Here is a 20,760-nt window from a genome sequence, read left to right as displayed (position 1 = left end):
TATCTAACATAAATCTCGTTGCTAAAGAAAAAAATAAAATAGAAAACATTTAATTTGAAAAACTGAAGGAAAAATATAAATTTGCAAATAATAACAAAAGACCATATTCTAGGAAGACTGGATGAATGGGTATTCAATATTGAGCCACACTGCTGTTAAGGAAAGGAATTTCATGGGCAAATAATCTCAGACAGAAGAGAAGGAAATAATTGATATGGATAATATCAGACTGGCCTCAAACTTCTCTGAAAGAACATTTAAAGCTAGAAGACAAAGAAGGAATGTCTACAAAGTTCTAAAGGAACGCTGGGGTTAACCAAGAATATAAAACTCATCAAGAAGTCATTCAAATATAAAGACACCTGGGAGGCTCAGTTGGTTGAGCACCTGACTCTTGATCTTGGCTCAGGTCATGATCTCACAGTGTGTGGGTTCTAGACCCACATTAGGCTCTTGTACCATGGAGCCTGCTTGGGATTCTGTCTCTCCCTCTCTCTCTCAAAATAAATAAATTAACTTAAAAAATAAAATAAAAAGACAGCAAGCAAATGTTCTTAAACATGAAAAAGTTTTCAGTTTACAGAGAAAGTGAATCCTTGTGGGGAAAAAAAGTGATGAAAACTAGCCAATTAAATGAGTCTGAAGAAAGAGCCTGTAATTAAGAAATTGTGACTAATAAAGGGGAGTATTGAAATCACTTAAATATTTTCAATCACTTAAGTAATATTAGAATTGTGATTAGAAAACATGAATGTTATATATTTGGACAATATGAAAATTAAAGTAGAACTTTAAAAATTGGGAGGTAAAGACAAAAACAATGGAAAAAATATAAGAGGATGAATGCCCTCAGCTTTCATAACAGGTTGTGAATTGAAATGCAATTTAAAAAACAATGAAATGAATAAAGCTCATTTTTAAAAAAGGAGCCATCAACCATTTAATCTTTTCATAATTTACTGACCTGTTCTTTAAGAAAGTACTGTGGCTTTTTTGTTGTTGTTATGGAAACATTTCTTTCCCTTTTTCCTCAGTTTTAACTTTGTTAAAGTTTACATGCAATGCTGCAATAAACAGCCTAGTATGTATATCCTTATATACTAGTACTTTTATTTCCACAAGATATATTGACCCAATAGGATTACTGGGTAAATGAGTATTTGTGTGTGTGTGTGTGTGTGTGTGTGTGTGTGTGTGTGTAATTATCAAAATACATATGACAATAATGTCTTATAATAACACTTAAAATGTGCATTTCCACTAAAAATATACACAAATACTACTGCCCATCTCCCCTATCTCCTTCAGCAGTACATCACTCTATTTACTTATCACTTTTTACTTTCCCAATCTAAGTGTAGAGAAATGAAAAATCACGATTTCTGTAATTTATATTTCCTTAGAAGTTTTTTTAATTAATATTTTATATGTTACTGGTTACTTACATTCTTCAGTGCAATTCCTATTCAAATCCTCTGAGTATATGTCTCTGGGTTACTTTTCTTTCATCATTTCATAAAAATTATTAATAGAGTAAACATATTATCATTCTTCCCATGTTCCATGATGTATTCACATGCTGCTGGCATCTTTCCTCAGTTTAATATAATGTGTAGTAATAGATGTGCACTTTTATACTTTCCTTTTTTAATTTTTTTTAATTTATTTTTGGGAGAGAGAGAGAGAGAGAGAGAGAGACAGAGCATGAGTGGGGGAGGGGCAGAGAGAAAGGGTGACACAGAATCCAAAGCAGACTGCAGGCTCTCTAAGCTGTCAGCACAGAGACCAACGCACGGCTCGAACTCACAGTGAGATCATGACCTGAGCTGAAGTCAGATGCTTAACCAAGTGAGCAACCCAAGTGCCCCTTACTTTTATACTTTCTAAGTGACAGTCTTGATTACAAAATTCTCTCATATGCCTTAGATCCACTTTTACAGTTTTCCAAATATTTTCCTAAAATATATACTATGTCATCTTTCATCCTTTTTTTCATTATTCCATAGAGGAGATTTTTTTGTATATGCTATCTTTTATAGTATCAATAAGTACTGTTTATCTCAAAAGGCAAGTTCAAAACTCTTTTTTCATAATTCCTACGGATATGTTAAAGCATTTATTTTCCCATATGAATTGGATATTTGGGTATTTTTAAAAGGATATTTAAGTTCCAAATTATTCCGCTGTTTTCCTGATGAATGGTATGCTAATGCATATTGTATTGAATTTACATATTAGAGAAAAACTGATATTTTTGTGTCACTAAAATTTTCTACTTTTGACTATAAAGGACATTATGGAGACAACTGAGAAGACATGAGTAAGGTCTGTAGATTAGTGTTATAACAAATGTTACGTTTCTGATTTGATATCCATGTAGAATGTGCAGAACTATACAAATTAAACCAGAGAATGGACGTAGGAAATTCTCACTGAATCAGAAACAGAAGATTACTACAAATTCAACCTGCTCTCAAATTCGTAAAAACAAAGAAAAAGTGGGAGAAATGCAAATGTAATACAATTTTAAGCATCACAGAATCCAGGAGAATGGTAAACAGGAATTTCTGTATTACTCTTACAATTTTTCTATTAGTATCAATTTGTTTCAAAATAAAAGAATGATTCTCTAGCTCTCTCACACATAAACACACACAGAGCAACACGTACAACCCAGCATAGAATGACTTTCCAGTAGTTTACATTTTGTTTACTATTAAGCTTTTATATTTGTTTCAAACAGTTATATGTGCATTCTTAAAGAAACTGACCCAAAACATTATTTTTATCTTAAAATTTTTTTATGTTTATTTATATTTTTGAGGGAGAGAGAGACAGAGCATGAGTGGGGGAGGGGCAGAAAAAGAGGGAAACACAGAATCAAAGCAGGCTCCAGGCTCCAAGCTGTCAGCACAGAGCATGACATGGGGCTCGAACTCGTGAACCTCGAGATCATGACCTGAGCCAAAGTCGGATGCTCAATCAACTGAGCCACCCAGGCACCCCAACATTATTTTTATCTTAACTATAAACAGATCATACTACTGATTTACATTCTTAGTGACTACTGCTTACTAGTCATCAAAGAAATGATACTAATTTTTTTACATATTTATCATATCCAATAATTTTACCAAAGTCCCTGTTGATTCTGATAAAAAAGTGTTCAAGAATCTCTTAGTTTTTTCTGGATCATAGCATTAGCACCAAAACATCAAAAAATGGTAAATAATGATGATAGTAGTTATCACACTTTTTTTCCTGATTTTAATAAAAATGATTTCACCATTTAAAATGATGTTCAGTAAAGTCTTCATCATATTCAGACTTTTATCAAATATATTTTTTTCTCAGAGTTTTCTTAGGGTTGGCTGCTAAAATTTATCATATACTTATTTCTACATTTATTGATGCCTTCATATGATTTTTCTATATTTAATTTATTGATATAATTTATTTCATAAGTAAGTATCTTAATATTAAACACTCTTTGGATTGCACAAGTAAATTCTAACTGGTCACAGTACACGATTTTTCATTATGTTGTTAAATTGTTGGTTCAAGTTTTAGTTAAAACTTTGTACCCATATTCTCAAATGAAATTGGTCTCCTAGAATTTATTTTTCCAGTATCTCCTTCATGTTGTGACAGTTGTGTAACATGTCCTGGGAGTGCATTGTTTTTAATGCATCAGAAGAATATAAGCAACATTTGAATTACTTGCTCTTAACACTTTCCAAAAAACCCAGATGGTGCTTTTTAAACTTTTTTCTAACTCTTAGCAAATGTTCTTGCCAAATCTTCTACTTCACCTTAGGTGTACATTTTGGTAATTTATATACCACAACACCATTAATTTCCTCTATGAATTCACATTTGTTACATGTGTTCAGAAGCAACTGCCAAGAAAAGCAGCGGTCTCACGATGAGTCTGTCACTTGTTCCCCCTGTGAAGACTCACAAAGAAAGCTGTATGTTCATTTCCTCATTTACAAAGAGCATCATGGTCACAAACCTCCAGGGTAAAAGAAACTTCATGCCTCTGCATTTCAGCTTCTCCCTAGAACCTGGAAGATCTTATCTCCACCATAGCAGTTTTCATTTCTGCTTGGCTGTCATTTCTGGTTAACTAGCTCTGCCGTGCCCAGAGAGGGCCAAAGTCCTTCCCTAATTCACTTTATTGGAAAACTACCAGAGCCAAAACCTGCTCACATGGTTAAGATGAGGTCAACCAAAGACAGAAGCTGCCGTGAGCAACTTGTGGGAAAAAAAGGAGTTGAGACCAGAGGGCTATGGAGACTTGTAGTATCTTCCCAGAATCCCCCAAGACTCTCGAAAATTAATTTTTAATTTTTTGATGATATATGTTTGCTTAGACCATCTTACCGATGCAGTTTCCCATGATTACCATTAAAAATGGCAATTTGCACACACCAACCACATGTTTAACCTACCTCAAATTCTGCATGTCTGTGAATATCCTCTGCTCGTTGCCTGCTCAGGATAAATTCAGCTTCATTTGCTACTCTTACGAGATGATCCTTCATTGTTTGACTAAGCAACCTATAAAGAGATTAATATTATCAAATAAGTAAATGTGTACATACATAAGACATATGATGGTTCACTGCTCAAAGCTGATGTATCTTGTTATGTGGAGAAGAATGTTTATACTCCTCTTCTGTCATCATACCCAATGAAGTACCATTACTTCACACTAAAAAATTAAAGGATATAGCAACAAAAGTTACCCTTCTGGCAAAAGCAGAATAGCTTTTATCCAACTAGCTATCCAAGAAAAACAACTAAAAATACCGTATCAAATTTGTGTTTTAATCTTTTTAAAGGTATTGGAGAATTTACAAGGCAGCCACAAAGTAAGGAGCCAAGATCCTAGAGAAGAAAGCACACAGAAGACATTCAGCATGATTTTTTTCACTGAACCATTTACTTTCCACAGGTGGAACTAGAGAAGCTAAACAGATTTATCAGTCTTACAGAGCTACGGAGACAAAAATTAAATGTTATGACCTGTCAAGGCAGAAGGATCCTAGTAGATTATCCAAGCTTACAGAAGGAACATAAGTATACCATAGGAAACAGAAAATAGACCAGTCTTTAAAAACACTAAAACAGACTCTTAAACAACAATATACTGATTTATACATAAGTGGGAGCCAAAACGCTAAACAAAAATTTCAGAATCTCATAAGGTGAGGAGAAAAAGAAATAGAAATACCAATGCATGAGAACTAAATTCCAGGCAAACTGGAAATAGGGCAAACTCTCACAAAGATTGAAAAACTCCAGCCTTGGGGCACCTGGGTAGCTCAGCTGGTTGAGGGCCTGACTTGACCAAGGGCATGATCTCATGGTTTGTGAATTCAAGCCTCATATCAGGCTCACTGCTGTCAGCCTGTCAGCCTAGAGCCCACTTCAGATCCTCTATCCCCCTCCCCGACCCCCTCCCCAGGTTGTGCTCTCCCAAAAAACAAACAAAAAACCCAAAAAACTCCATCTTGAATCAGGTCAGTCTTAAATTAACATAATCAGTACCTAATTTAACTGCTAATCAGAAATCAAAAGGAAATCTCTAGAGGAAGATATTATCACTTAGAGACTTATATTTACCCCTGCAATTTTAAATATAATTTCCAACAATCACCAAGTAACCGACAATAAATGAAGGAAAAACAAATAGAAGTCAACTCAGAAAATCAAGATACTAAAATTTCATATCTAAACACTGAAATAGGGGCACCTGGGTGGCTCAGTCAGCTAAGCGTCCGACTTCAGCTCAGGTAATGATTTCACAGTTTGTGGGTTCGAGCCCCGCACTGGGCTCTGTGCCGTCAGCTCAGACTCTGGAGCCTGCTACAGATTCTGTGTCTCCCTCTCTCTCTCTGCCCCTCCCTGGCCTGTGCTCATGCTTGCTCACTCTCTCTCTAAAAAGTAAATTAAAAAAAACTGTAAAAAAATTAAACACCAAAATAAACGTAGTTATGGTTCAGGACAATAGATTCTAAGAAAAAGAACTCCAGTAGAGACTAGAAACTTAAACCACTGAACAAAACAAACATGAAATTAAGAACAGATTTACCAATTTACTAAACGCAAAGAAGTACTTAACCAAAGAATAGGTCAATGACAACTAAACAGAAGCATGGTAAGAAAAATAATGAAAACTTGACAAAATAAATAACAGACATACAGACCAAGGCAAAAAGGTCTAACATAAGTGTATCTGGAGTAAAGAAAGAAGTCAAATAGTGCAAAACGAGCAATATTTGAAGAGATAGTAGGCAACATTTTTTGAAAACTAGGGAGGGGCACATGGGTGGCTTAGTCAGTCAGGCATCCGACTCTTGGTTTCATCTCAGGTTATGATCTCACAGTTTTGTGGGTTAGAGCCCCACATCGGACTCTGTGCTGAGAGTACAGAGCCTGCTTGGGATTCTCTCTCTCCCTCTCTCTCTGCCCCTCCCCCACTTATGCTGTCTCTGTCTCTTTCAAAATAAATAAATAAATAACAAAAAAAAAAGAAAGAAAGAAAAAGAAAACGGGGGAAAAAACTATTAAGCCATACACTGAAGTGCTACAACCTCCAAACAGGATCAAAGAGTACTACATCTATTCATATCATAATAAAACTGTCAAAGGAAAAAAATCTTAATAGCAGACAGAGGGAGAGAAAAAGCAGAACAGGTAAGGACACCTACTTGGTTTCAAAAGAGCATGAAGACTGATGGAAGACAAATAAGAATGCAATGACCTCTTTTAGATGCCAAATCAAAATGGCAGCTAAGAATTCCATATCCAGAAACCATCTTTTTTTTTTTTAATTTTTTTTTTCAACGTTTATTTATTTTTGAGACAGAGAGAGACAGAGCATGAACAGGGGAGGGGCAGAGAGAGAGGGAGACACAGAATCTGAAACAGGCTCCAGGCTCTGAGCTGTCAGCCCAGAGCCTGACGCGGGGCTCGAACTCACGGACCGCGAGATCGTGACCTGGCTGAAGTCGGACGCTTAACCGACTGCGCCACCCAGGCGCCCCCCATCTTTTAATAATAAAAGTGAAAGTATCCAGAATATACCACGTGAAGAGTCTATTTTCTGAACTCCCCTTATCTGCCTAGAAGCACAGACTACCAAAAGAATTCAACTGTCACAAATCCTTCCAATGAAGACTGTGAAGTTGTGCAACCAGCGAAGAATGACTCTTATTATCTAGAAACTTAAAAAGTCAGCACCTGGATAGGAAATTTCCTAAAAGGACGTTGTCACAAAACTATCCTATCTCCTAAGGGTCCATTTATCTTTCCTAAAAGTTATTTGTTTTTCCCTAAGTGCCCTTCTTCCTAAAACCTCAAAATATAACCTCTTTCTTGAGTCACATTTTTCTATGAATTCTCTCCAACATACATGAATTAAAAAAACTCGTCTTTTCTCTTATCAATTTGTCTTTTGTCAGTTTGATTCACAGGCCCTCAAAGAAAGAACCTAAGAGGATAGGGGAAAAAATGTTTCCTCTCATGCAAAAGCAAAATAAGCATATTTAATGGCAAAACAGACAGAAATTGTCCCTAGACAAATGGGTCACTCCCACATTAAATGGAGTTTTTCAGACAGAAGGTAAATAATATCAGATGGATGTAACACAAGGCAGTAAAAAACAAAACAGGGGCACTTGGGTGGCTTAGTTGGTTAAACGTCCAACTTCCACTGAGGTCATGATCTCACAGTTACCTTAGAGCCTGGAGCATGCTTCAGAATCTGTGTCTCCTTGTATCTCTCTGCCCCTTCCCCACTAATGCTCTCGTGTGCGTGTGCTCCCTGTCTCTCTCTCTCAAAAATAAATAAAAACATTTTTTAAAAATTTTTAAAAAGAAAAAAGAAAAACTCAACATGGGTAAATCTAAAAAGAATACTGAATGTTTACACCAATCAGAATAACTTCTAAAATTCAAAAATACCATTATGTTAAAATATTTAATAGCACTCAAGACAAATTAAAAGGAATTAGTGTTGTAATGTTCTTTAATTATCCATGAATTGGTGAAAGAACCAATTTATTTAAGATGTTGACAACTCTAATATCCATGTTTCAATCTAGGTAACCACTAAAGATACCTAAAATAATTAACAACCAATATGCTAATAGGAAAAAAAACCGAATTGAAAAAACAAATTTAGCTCAAAAGAAAGGAAAAAAAGGAAAAAAGGAACATGCAAAACATACAACAAATAAAAGGACAGACAATAAGCTTTAACAATAAGCTTTACCCTAAATACATCAGGAATATATAGAAAGCAGATTTAATGATACAATTACTGTCAAGTAGATTTTAAGTATGTCATATCATTAAACTGTAACACAATTTCACTAAAAGGCTGCACAAATGTTGAAAGTCATTTTTTCAGAAAAGATAAATAATAAAAAAAAAGTGTGAAAGAAGATTATATATCTTTATTAATATAAGAAAAAGATAGGCGCGCCTGGGTAGTTAATCACTTGAATGTCCGACCTCAGCTCAGATAACAACCTTATGTGTGGCTTGAATATGAGCCACACATAGGGGCTTTCTGCTGTCAATGCAGAGCCAGCTTCAGATCCTATGTCCTCCTCTCTCTTAGGCTCTCCCCACCCCCCTCAAAAATAAACATTTAAAAAATATGCATAAAAAAAGATTGCTTTAAGAAATTTTATTAGAGATAAATAGATACTTCAAATGATAAGATGAATGATCTAGACAGAAAATCATAACTTTGAGATTCTAAATTTGTATGTTCCCAAGAATATGATATACTACTAGCTATAAAAGATATAAAGCTACACCATATTTTAACAATGTGATTACAAACTTGATGAAACGGACAGATTTTTCACATACATCCACTAAATGAAGAATGAATATTCTTATCATTTAAATATGGATCATATACACAAACAGACAAAATGTGGGGTCACAAAGAAATCTATAATGAATTTCAAAGGAAGAAATCATACAGAGTATATTCTCTGACACAATAGAACCAATCTAGAAAAAATAAAATAGAACATGCTGTGCAAAAACTCTAGGATGGACTCCAACTTTCCCAGCTTTCTGGTATCTTCAGCCTTATGTAATCCTCTCAATTAGATTTTGTATAGGAGCTATGGCATGCCTCAAAGCAGTAAAACATGGAAACACTGAAGACATATCATTTCCATTATTATATTATGATATTATGATTCAAATTTTCATCTTACTAGCAGACTCTTCTTACTGACTCCTCATCCTGATGGCATAGCTCATGAATTCTGCCATGTTACAGCTGCTCTGTGAAGTAGCTCATGTAGCAAGAAACTCAGCGCAGCCCTCAGACAACCATCAGCAAGGAACTGGAAATCAGTCGCAGCAACTCACAAAGAACTGAATCCTGCCAACAACCAGATAAACTTAGAAGAAAACACTTCCCCAGTCAAATATCAAATGAGACTGCAGCCCAAAAATACCTTAACTTTTTAAGAGAATCTGAAGCAGAGGGGCCAGACAAGCCATGCCCAGAGTCCTAACCAACACAGACTATGAGATAATAAATGTTTGTTGCTTTAAGGCCAAATTCTGCTGATACTGTTGACACAGCAATACATGCTAACATTTCTTGCCATCAATATTTGAAAAACAAAGGAATACACTGCTAAATAACCCATGCACCAAAGAAAACATGACAATGGAAATTAGAAAATACTTTGAAATAAAAGATAATGAAAACAACAAATTAAAACATGTGGGATTAAGAACAAATATTGTTAAAATGTCGATACCATCCAAAGCAATCTACATATTCCATGCAATACCTATCAAAATAACACCAGCATTCATTCTTCAAATATCTAGAAAAAACAATCCTAAAACTTATATGGAACCAGAAAAGACCCCAAACAGCCAAAGCAATCTTGAAAAAAAAAAAAAAAAACAAAGCAGGAGGCATCACAATCCCAAACTTCAAGCTATACTACAAAGCTATAATCATCAAGACAGTATGGTACTGGCACAAGAACAGACACTCAGATCAACGGAACAGAATAGTGAACCCAGAAATGGACCCACAAATGTATGACCAACTAATCTTTGACAAAGCAGGAAAGAATATCCAATGGAATAAAGACAGTCTCTTCAGCAAGTGGTGCTGGGAAAATTGGACATGCAGAACGTTGAACCTGGACCACTTTCTTACACCATACACAAAAATAAACTCAAAATGGATGAAAGACCTCAATGTAAGACAGGAAGCCATCAAAATCCTTGAGAGGAAAGCAGGCAAAAACCTCTTTGATCTTGGCCACAGCAACTTCTTACTCAACATGTCTCCAGAGGCAAGGGAAACAAAAGCAAAAATGAACTATGGGGACATCATCAAAATAAAAGGTTTCTGCACAGCAAAGGAAACAATCAGCAAAACTAAAAGGCAACCGACAGAATGGGAGAAGATATTTGCAAATGACATATCAGATAAAGGGTTAGTATCCAAAATCTATAAAGAACTTATCAAACTCAACACCCAAAAAACAAAGAATCTAGTGAAGAAAAGAGCAAAAGACATGAACAGACACTTCACCAAAGAAGACATCCAGATGGCCAACTGACACATGAAAACATGCTCAACATCACTCATCATCAGGGAAATACAAATCAAAACCACAATGAGATACCACCTCACACCTGTCAGAATGGCTAACATTAACAACTCAGGCAACAACAGATGTTGGCGAGAACGCGGAGAAATAGGATCTCTTTTGCATTGTTGGTGGCAATGCAAGCTGGTGCAGCCACTCTGGAAAACAGTATGGAGGTTCCTCAAAAAACTAAAAATAGAACTACCCTATGACCCAGCAATTGCACTACTAGGCATTTATCCACAGGATACAGGTGTGCTGTTTCGAAGGGACACATGCACCCCCCATGTTTATAGCAGCACTATCAACAATAGCCAAAGTATTAAAGAGCCACATGTCCATCAATGGATGAATGGGTAAAGAAGATGTGGTATATATATACAAAGGAGTATTACTCGGCAATCAAAAAGAATGAAATCTTTTTGCTGTTTGCAACTACTTGGATGGAACTGGAGAGTATTATGCGAAGTGAAATTAGAGAAAGACAAACATCATATGACTTCACTCATATGAGGACTTTAAGAGACAAAACAGATGAACATAAGGGAAGGGAAACAAAAACAATATAAAAACAGGGAGGGGGACGAAACAGAAGAGACTCATAAATATGGAGAACAGAGGGTTACTGGAGGGGTTGTGGGAGGGGGGATGGTCTAAATGGGTAAGGGGAGCTAAGAATCTACTACTGAAGTCATTATTGCACTATATGCTAACTAATTGAATGTAAATTTAAATAAACAAACAAACAAACAAACAACATGTGGGATTTTGCTAAATCAATGCTTGGAGAGAAATGTATACACTAAATAAATTTATACACTAGATTGATACACTAAATAAATTCAAAACACGGAAGAAACTCTGAAAATAAATTATCTACAAAACTGAAAAAATGAGAAACACATCACAGAAAATTCAATGTATTGAAAATAAAATAACAAAGAAGAGAAATTAAAAATATATCAAATCAAAATGCACTTTAGAAAATCAACAAACTTAAAAAGTTGGTTCTTTCAAGAACTCCAAAATATCAACAATTAAAATTAATAACTGAGGTCAGAAAGATTACTCGATTGAAGTGATCTAGATCACTACAAGTGATATACAAAATATACAAAAATAAACTATACTCTATTTAATAGTTACCCAAAAGTCAAAGTAATTTTTAAATTTTTTTTTCAACGTTTATTTATTTTGGGGACAGAGAGAGACAGAGCATGAACGGGGGAGGGGCAGAGAGAGAGGGAGACACAGAATCAGAAACAGGCTCCAGGCTCTGAGCCATCAGCCCAGAGCCCGACGCGGGGCTCGAACTCACGGACCGCGAGATCGTGACCTGGCTGAAGTCGGACGCTTAACCGACTGCGCCACCCAGGCGCCCCTCAAAGTAATTTTTATTTTTTTATTTTTTTTGGGACAGAGAGAGACAGAGCATGAACGGGGGAGGGGCAGAGAAAGAGGGAGACACAGAATCAGGAACAGGCTCCAGGCTCCGAGCCATCAGCCCAGAGCCCAACGCGGGGCTCGAACTCCCGGACCGCGAGATCTTGACCTGGCTGAAGTCGGACGCTTAACCGACTGCGCCACCCAGGCGCCCCTCAAAGTAATTTTTAAATACTATTTTGAAAAGCATTAAAAATCATCAAAAGATGTAAGAACTAACCAAATGTGATATAATTGTGTATACAAACAAAAAGAATGCTAAGAGACGTTAACACTTAAAGAAATTAAAGGACTATGCAATGTTCATGAAAGTTAAAGGCTCAATACTGTAAAGATATGAATTCTCCACAAAGTCATATATAGTTGTGTAGTTGTATAGCTATACAAATCCCAGTCAAAATTCTAGCAGGTCTTCTGCAGAATCTGACAAGTTCATTCTAACAGTTATACAAAAATGTAAAGAACAAAGAATAGCTGAGACATTCTTGAAGAGGAGGAGGAAAGAGCAGGGAAAATAATAATCATAATCATAATAGAAGACTAATACCACCAAATATTAGGACCTATTATATTGATGTATTAAGACAGTGTAGTAGTGGGGCAAACACAGATAAACAGACCAATGAATCAGAAGAGAATATCCAGAAACAGACCCAGATTTAAGACAGAGTTACTTTTGTAATAAGGAGGAAGAAGATGGAATTTTTCAATAATTAGGTCTGAATCAATCAATCACATAAAACTAACCATGACTTCTATCTCAGATCATAACAAACAAATGAATTCCAAAAGGGTCATAGACAAATCCTAAACACTTCTAGAAACTTTCATAAGATCACATAAAATAGTATCTTCATTACTTAAAGATTTCTTGAAAAACCATAAAATACAACATGAAGAAAAATACTGATAAACTGGACTTCTTTAAAATTAAAGATCTGTGCTTATGAAGGCCACTATTAAGAAAATTAAAAGGCAAACTTTAGAAAAGGAGAATACATTTGTAATACTTATAGTCCACAAGGAACTTATATTCTTAAATATACAAAAATACTTACAAATAAGGAAAAGGCAATAATCATAATTCTTAAAAATGAGCAAAGTACACCAATAAGCTCTTCACAAAAGATTTCCAAAAGGCAAGTAAATTCATGAAAAGGTGTTCAAGATTACCAGTCATCAGGGAAATACAAATAAAACCATAAACTATACTACATCCCACCACAATCACTGTATTTTTTAAAAAATGGTATTTCAAATGTTGGCAAGGAAATTAAGTAACAGGGATTCTCATCATCATAAAACATAAAAAAAAACGTTTACAGCAACTTTATTTATAATAGCCAACAATAGCAACTACTGAGAATGCCAGTAAGAGTAAAAATTTTTTTAATAAAATATTCATATAATAAAATACAGATCAGTATCAAAAAGAACCAACTAATTTTATACATAACAAAATAAATTTCACTAACAATGTCGGGCAAAAGTACAAAAGAATACTTACTATATGAAACAGTACTCAAGTATACTATATGAATCATCTTGGGTAAGAAAAGTTTTTAAAACTCATCTATGTTATGAGGGGCACCTGGGTGGCTCAGTTGGTTAACCATCTGACTTTTGATTTAGGTTCAGGTCATTATCTCACAGTTCAAGAGTTTGAGCCCAAGTCAGGCTCCATACTGACACCGGGGTGCCTGTTTAGGATTCTCCCTCTCTCCTTTCACTGCCCCTCCCCTGCTCATGTTTTCTCTCTCCCTCTCAGAGTAAATAAATAAAACTCAAAAAAACAAAACAAACAAAGAAAAAAAAACACCTCATCTATGCTATTAGAAAGCAAGAGTTTAAGATATGGTTAACTTCGGTGCTACTTAAGACCTCTACATGTAATGACTCATACGGAACTTTAGTAATGATAACACAGTTCTAAACCTCCCAGCAAAATACTTTGGATATATAAACAATTGACCCATTCTGATGAATGCTACCACAACACCACTTTACCTACCATGAATGCTAACAGAATGATTCATTTCATATAAGTGAGATGCTTCTGGGAACATGTTTGTTATGTATACGTCTTCTAAACTTCTTTCTTTAAAAGGAACTGGAGGGGCACCTGGGTGGCTCAGTTAGGCATCTAACTCTTGTTTTCAGTTCAGGTCATGGTCTCAAGGGTCTCAAGCCCTGCGTGAGGCTCTGTGCTGCTAACTTAAGATTCTCTCTCTCCTCCCACTCTCTCTCTCTGCCCTTCCCCCACTCTCACCCACACATGCCCTCTCTTTCTCTCTGTCAAATTAAATAAACCTTTTTTAAAAAGGAACTGGAAAGAAAGGTTGGGTAGGTAGCTAGGATTACTTTTTCAGTATAATAGCAGAAGCGAATAAACTGCACCTAGACAATACTTGCCTACAAAAGTTAGACCCAACAACAGTCATCAACGATGGCATATCTATAAGCAGGTACCAGGGTACATGTCTTTATAGCAATATTTTAGTCAAAATGTCAATAAAATATGCATAGACTTTGATACAAAGTAGTGATTACACTCCTAGTAAACTGCCATATCAACATTTTCCCACAAGTGTAGAAAAACTTGTATGTAAAAGGAATTTCACTAAAAAATTGCTTACAAAAGTGAAAACCTAAAAGAACCAAAATATGCAAACCTATAAGAATAGATTCTTCTGAATTGACAACAAAATGTTTCCCATAACATATTGTTAAGTGAGAAAATAAAATTAAAATAATATTATGTACAATGTGAGTTTGGGGGAAATATGAAGGAAAATACACCAAACTGCCATTTATCTAGAATGAAGTCATCAAAACAGGGCCACGAACTAAATCTGCCTGCCAAAAGTTTTTGTTAATAAAGTTTTATTGGAACAGGCCATGCCCACTTATTATCTATAGCTGTTCTCACATCATAACTCTACAGTAAGTTGAGTAGTAGTGGCAGACCATATGCTCTGCAATGCCTAAAATATTTACTATATGGCCCTTTAAAAAAGTATGCCACCCCATGCTTTAGAAAGGAGAATGTATGTTTTCCCCCTTGTATTTCTCTGTTCTTTGAAGTTTTACAATAAGGAGTAATTACAAGAAAGAAAAACAGATCTTTAAAGAAAACAGAAAGCTTTCTGCTCTTCTACCACTTTTCACATTCTCTCTTAAGTTCATACACACTATTTACAATTTGATTCCAAATCTGTCACACCCTCTCCATTACCTCCAAACTGTAGATGTTAATGCAATTTCTTATGATTTTTGAGTGAGATTATTAGGGTATTTTTCAAATACTATTAAACAGTACACATTCAGGCATTACCGATAAAAACAATCCCTAGTGCAAGTTTAGAATCTGCTAATGAATAACTTGCTTTAACTCTGCAGATAGAGAAAGCAAGGGCTTTCATGAGTATAAACGTGAAATACTGGTTTGTGCTTCTTAGTTTCTCTCTAGAAACCAAAAACCACATCGTGAATTAACATCAATATATTGCCTCATAGCACTCAAACACTAATTGATTAGTCAAAGGTACATCAACCTCCTAGTCCCCAACCAAGCAACCTCAAAGTTATTCTCATCTCCTCCTTCTTCCCTATCACCTTCGCCCCTAATCAATCAGCAAATACTGTCAGTATTTCCTATGTAATATTTCCAGGTTTAAATAATGTATTTCCTATGTAATACTTCCAGGTTTAATTAATGTATTTCACTACATAATATTTCCAGGTTTAATTATTTCACAGCCAATGTCCTAAAAATCAAGCTTTAATCATTTCACATCTAGACTATCACAGAATATGAATTTGGAGTACTTGCTCTGATCTTTTAACATGCTTGTATATAATCCCCCTCTGTCTTTTGAATCACTGTCAAATATCTACCCAACATCTACTGTATGATAAAGGCGAGGCTAAACACTGGAGACAAGCTTTCCCTATATTTTAGATGGGGAGAAAGACAATACCCTGTGCTACTATGTGATCTTGTGAATGTTTTCACAGACAAGCTGGCACCCAGTCATTGCTCAAGACCCTCTCCCAGAGAATCAGCGCAGGTCCAATATATGAGGAACTCTGAAGTTTGGGGTTTTGAAACACAGCCCCATCTGAGATAAAACTCTGGAGGAAGGAGCCACCTGGCAAGCAGACACCTTGGACACAGACAGGGTAAAGGCAGGAAGCAGACAGAAGCCTGAGACAAAGGAGAGGTGTTTGATCACATGTCTGTGAGGGCACAAAATTCATGTGCCAAAGACTAGAGAGCTAGTTGAAGCCATTTCACCTTTACAAACGCGCACATGCACACACAGGAATCGACCCCAGTGAGCTAATAAGCAGGGCCACCAAGCAGAGAATAGAGCTGTTAAACCAAACCCTGCCCACCTGCACCGTTTAGGCACAGCCCTCAAAGACCAGCACAAATCCTTTCCACCTGCTTAGTGTACAGACTACAGTGTGTTACAACGTTTGCTCTATGGTAAACTGGATGAAACTTCATTTGGATCTCATTCCGTTTGCTTGTTCATTTGTTCATTTTCTTTGTCTCTGTTTTTACTTATATTATCTTTTTTCCTTTTCTTAGGTACAGAAAGAGCTAATTTCTTTTATATTATTTTATACTATTTTATTTTATTTTCTTTATTTTCTTTTATTTTTTTTTCATTATTTAAAAAATTTTGGGGGGAGCTCCTGGGTGGCTGAGTTTGTTATATATCCAACTTCAGCTCAGGTCATGATCTCGCTGTTCATGAGTTTGAGCCCCGCATTGAGAATGCTGCTCTCAGCATGGAACCCACATCAAATCTTCTGTCCCCCTCTCTGTCCCTCCCCTGCTCATGCTCTCTTTCTCAAAAATAAATTAAAAAATTTTTTTAATTAAAAAATTTTAAACTTGTTTTTCCCCTTTCTCTTTTTTCTCTTTTCTGTGAAGCTCCTCTCAACAAGCAGCCTGAAACACACCTAGGATCTAGCTTCCTTTATTTGATTTGGTTTTGTTTTTAATTTTTAAAATTTTTATTTTATTAATTTTTTTCTTCCTCCAAAATGACAGGACAGAGTAATTCACCCAAAAAGAAAGAACAGGAAGAAATAATGGCATGGATTTAATCAACACAGATAAAATTAAGATGTCTGAATTAAAATTCAAACCCACAATTATAAAAATACTAGCTAGGGATGAAAAAACCATGGAAGATAGCAGAGGATCCCTTTCTGCAGAGATAGAAGAAATAAAATCTAGTCAGGCCAAAATTTAAAATGCTATACTGAGATGCAATCTTGAATGGATGCCATGACAGCAAGGATGGACAAAGGAGAACAGTGAATCAGTGAGCTAGAAGACAAAATTATGGAAAATAATGAAGCAGGAAAAAAAAAGATGAAAACAAAGGCAAAAGATCACAATACAAGACTTAGAGAACTCAGTGACTTATTAAAGAGAAATAACATTTGTATCACAGAAGTCCCAGAAGATGAAGAGTGAGAAAAAAGGGCATAAGATTTATGTGAGCAAATTATAGCTAAAAACTTTTCTAATCTGGGGAAGGACACAGACATCAAATTCCAAGAGGAACACAGAATTCCCATTAGATTCAACAAAAACCAACCATCACCAAGACATACCATAGTCAAATCACACAATACACAGACAAGGAAAAAATTGTGAAAGCACCAAGCATACAAGGAAAGACAGATTTCCTTTCCTTTCCTTTAGCATACAAGGAAAGACAGATTAGGTATGCAGCAGATCTTTCCACAGAAACTTGGCAGGCCAGAAAGGAGTGGTAGGATATATTCAACATGCTGAATTGTAAAACCATGCACAGCCAAAAATTATTTATCCAGTAAGGCTGTCATTCAAAATAGAAGGAGAGATAAAGAGTGTCCCAGACTAGCAAAAACCAAAGGAGTTTGTGACCACTAACCTAGCTTTACGAGAAACTTTAAGGGGGACTCTTTGAATGGAGAAAACATAAATAAAACAAAACAGACCAAAAGCGACAAACACTAGAGAGGACCAGAGAACATCACCAGAAACACCAAATCTGCAGGCAACACAATGACACTAAATTTGTATCTTTCAGTAGTCACTCAAATTTGTAAATGGACTAAAGGTTCCAATAAAAAGACATAAGGGTATCAGAATGGATTAAAAAAACCCATCTATATCTTGTCTACAAGAGACTCATTTTAGACCTAAAGACACCTGCAGATTCAAAGCAGGGGATGGAGAACCATCTACAATGCTAATGAACGTCAAAAGAAAGCCAGAGTAGCTATACTTAGACAAACTAGATTTTAAAACAAAGACTGTAACAAGAGATGAAGGGCATTATACCATTATTAAGGGGTCTATCCACCAAGAAGACCTAACAATTTTAAATATTTATACCTCCAATTTTGAAGTACCTGAATATATAAATCAGTTAATCACAAACATAGAGGAACTCAAAGATAATAATACAATATTATAGGAGACCTTAACACCCCACATACAACCATGGACAGATCATCTAAGCAGAAAATCAATAAGGAAACAATGGCTTTGAATGACACACTAGACTGGATGGACTTAACAGATATATTCAGAAAATTTCATCCTAAAGCAGCAGAACACACATTCTTCTAAGCACACATGGAATATTCTCCAGAATGAATCACATACTGGGTCAAAAAATCAGCCCTAAACAAGTACAAAAAGATTGAGACTATATACTATGCATATTTTCAGAACACAACACTATGGAACTTGAAATCAACCATAAGAAACAATTTGAAACACCACAAATACTTAGAGATTAAAGAACATCCTACTAAAGAATGAATTCGTTAACCAAGAAATTAAGACATAAAAAAGGACATGGAAGCCAATGAAAATGAAGACATAACAGTCTAAAACATCTGGAATGCAGCAAGGGCAGTCATAAGAGGGAAGTATATAGCAATCCAGGCTTTCCTAAAGAAGGAAGAAATGTTTCAAATAAACAACCTAACCTGATACCTAAAAAAAACTGGAAAAAAAAGAACAAATAAAGCCCAAAACCAGCAGAAAAGAAAAAACAGCAGAAATCAATGATACTGAAGTTAAAAAAAAAAAAAATGTGACTCAGTCAGTTAAATGTCTGACTTCAGCTCAGGTCATGATCTCACGAGTCATGGGTTCGAGCCCCAGGTCAGGCTCTGGGCTAACAGCTCAGAGCCTGGAGCCTGCTTCGGATTTTGTGTCTCCCTCTCTGTCTGCCCGTCCCCCACTTGCATTCTGTCTCAGTCTCGGTCTCTCTCTCTCTGTCTCTCTCTGTCTCTCTCTCTCTCTCTCTCTCAAAAATAAACAAATATTAAAAAAAGTAAAAAAAAAAAAAAACCAGATCAATGAAACTAGGAACTGGTTCTTTGAAACAAATAACAAAAGTGACAAATCCATAGCCAGATTAATCAAAAAGAAAAAGGAAAGGGCCCAAATAAATAAAATCATGAATGAAGGAGGAAAGATCACAACCAATACCACAGAAATACAAACAATAATAAGAGAACATTGGGGTGCCTGGGTGGCTCAGTTGGTTAAGTGGCCGACTTAACCAAAATAAATAACAAATAAAACATTTAAAATTTAAAAAAATTTAAAAAAATAAAGAGAACATGATGAGTAATTATATACCAACAAATCAGGAAATATGAAAGAAATGGATAAATTCTGAGAAACATATAAACTACCAAAACTGAAATAGGAAGAAACAGAAAATTTGAAGAGATGCAAAACGAGTAATCAAAAATCTCCCAACAAATAAGAATCCAGGGACAAATGGCTTCTCAGCGGAATTCTACCAAATATCTAAAGAAGAGTTAATACTATTCTTTTGAAGCTGTTCCAAAAAAATAGAAATGGAAGGAAAACTTCCAAATTCATTCTATGAGGCCAGCATTACCTTGATTCCAAAAACAGACAAAGACCCCACTAAAAAGGAGAAAGGGCACCTGGGTAGCTCAGTCAGAGAAGCATCCAACTTCACCTCAAGTCACGGTCTCACAGTTTGTGGATTGGAGCCTCACGTCGGGCTCTGTGCTGACAGCTCAGAGCCTGGAGCCTGCTTAGATTCTGTGTCCCCCTCTTTCTCTGCCCCTCCCTGCTCAAGTTCTGTCTCTCCTTCAAAAATAAGTAAATATTAAAAAAAAATTTTTAAGTATCAATTGTCTTTGTACACACAATTTTTTGCAATCACACTAAAAAATTTTTTTAAAGGAGAATTACAGACGAATATGCCTGATGAACATGGATGCAAAACTTCTCAACAAGATACTAGCAAATCAAACCCAATACACTAAAAGAATCATTCACCACATTCAAGTGGGATTTATTCCTCGGCTGCAGATGTGGTTCAATATCTGCAAATCAATCAGCATGATACATCACACTATTAAAAGAAAGGATAAGAACCACATGATCCTCTCAATGGATGCAGAAAAAGCACTTGACAAAATACAGTACCCGTTCTTGATACAAACTCTCAAGAAAGTGGGAATAAAAAGAACATACCTCAACATCATAAAGGCCATATATGAAAGACGCACAGCTAATATCATCCTAAATGGGGAAAAGCTTTCCCACTAAGGTCAGGAACATGACAGGAAATGTCCACTCTCAACA

General features: G+C 35.7%; 1 protein-coding gene across 7 annotated transcripts in view; it reads right to left on the bottom strand.

Moving 5' to 3' along the window:
• Positions 1–20,760, bottom strand: part of LRBA (LPS responsive beige-like anchor protein) — a 775,946-nt gene that overhangs the window by 449,553 nt on the left and 305,633 nt on the right. For all 7 annotated transcript variants that reach the window (XM_023252764.2, XM_045056857.1, XM_023252765.2 and 4 more), the window contains one exon: positions 4,455–4,563. In XM_023252764.2, the coding sequence (XP_023108532.2) occupies positions 4,455–4,563 (109 nt within the window). The remainder of the gene's footprint in view (positions 1–4,454; positions 4,564–20,760) is intronic.

The sequence above is a fragment of the Felis catus genome, chromosome B1, assembly GCF_018350175.1.
Source record: "Felis catus isolate Fca126 chromosome B1, F.catus_Fca126_mat1.0, whole genome shotgun sequence".
Lineage (NCBI taxonomy): Eukaryota > Metazoa > Chordata > Mammalia > Carnivora > Felidae > Felis > Felis catus.
The sequence above is the reverse complement of the archived record's forward strand: the minus strand, read 5'-3'. Positions and strand labels throughout refer to the sequence as shown.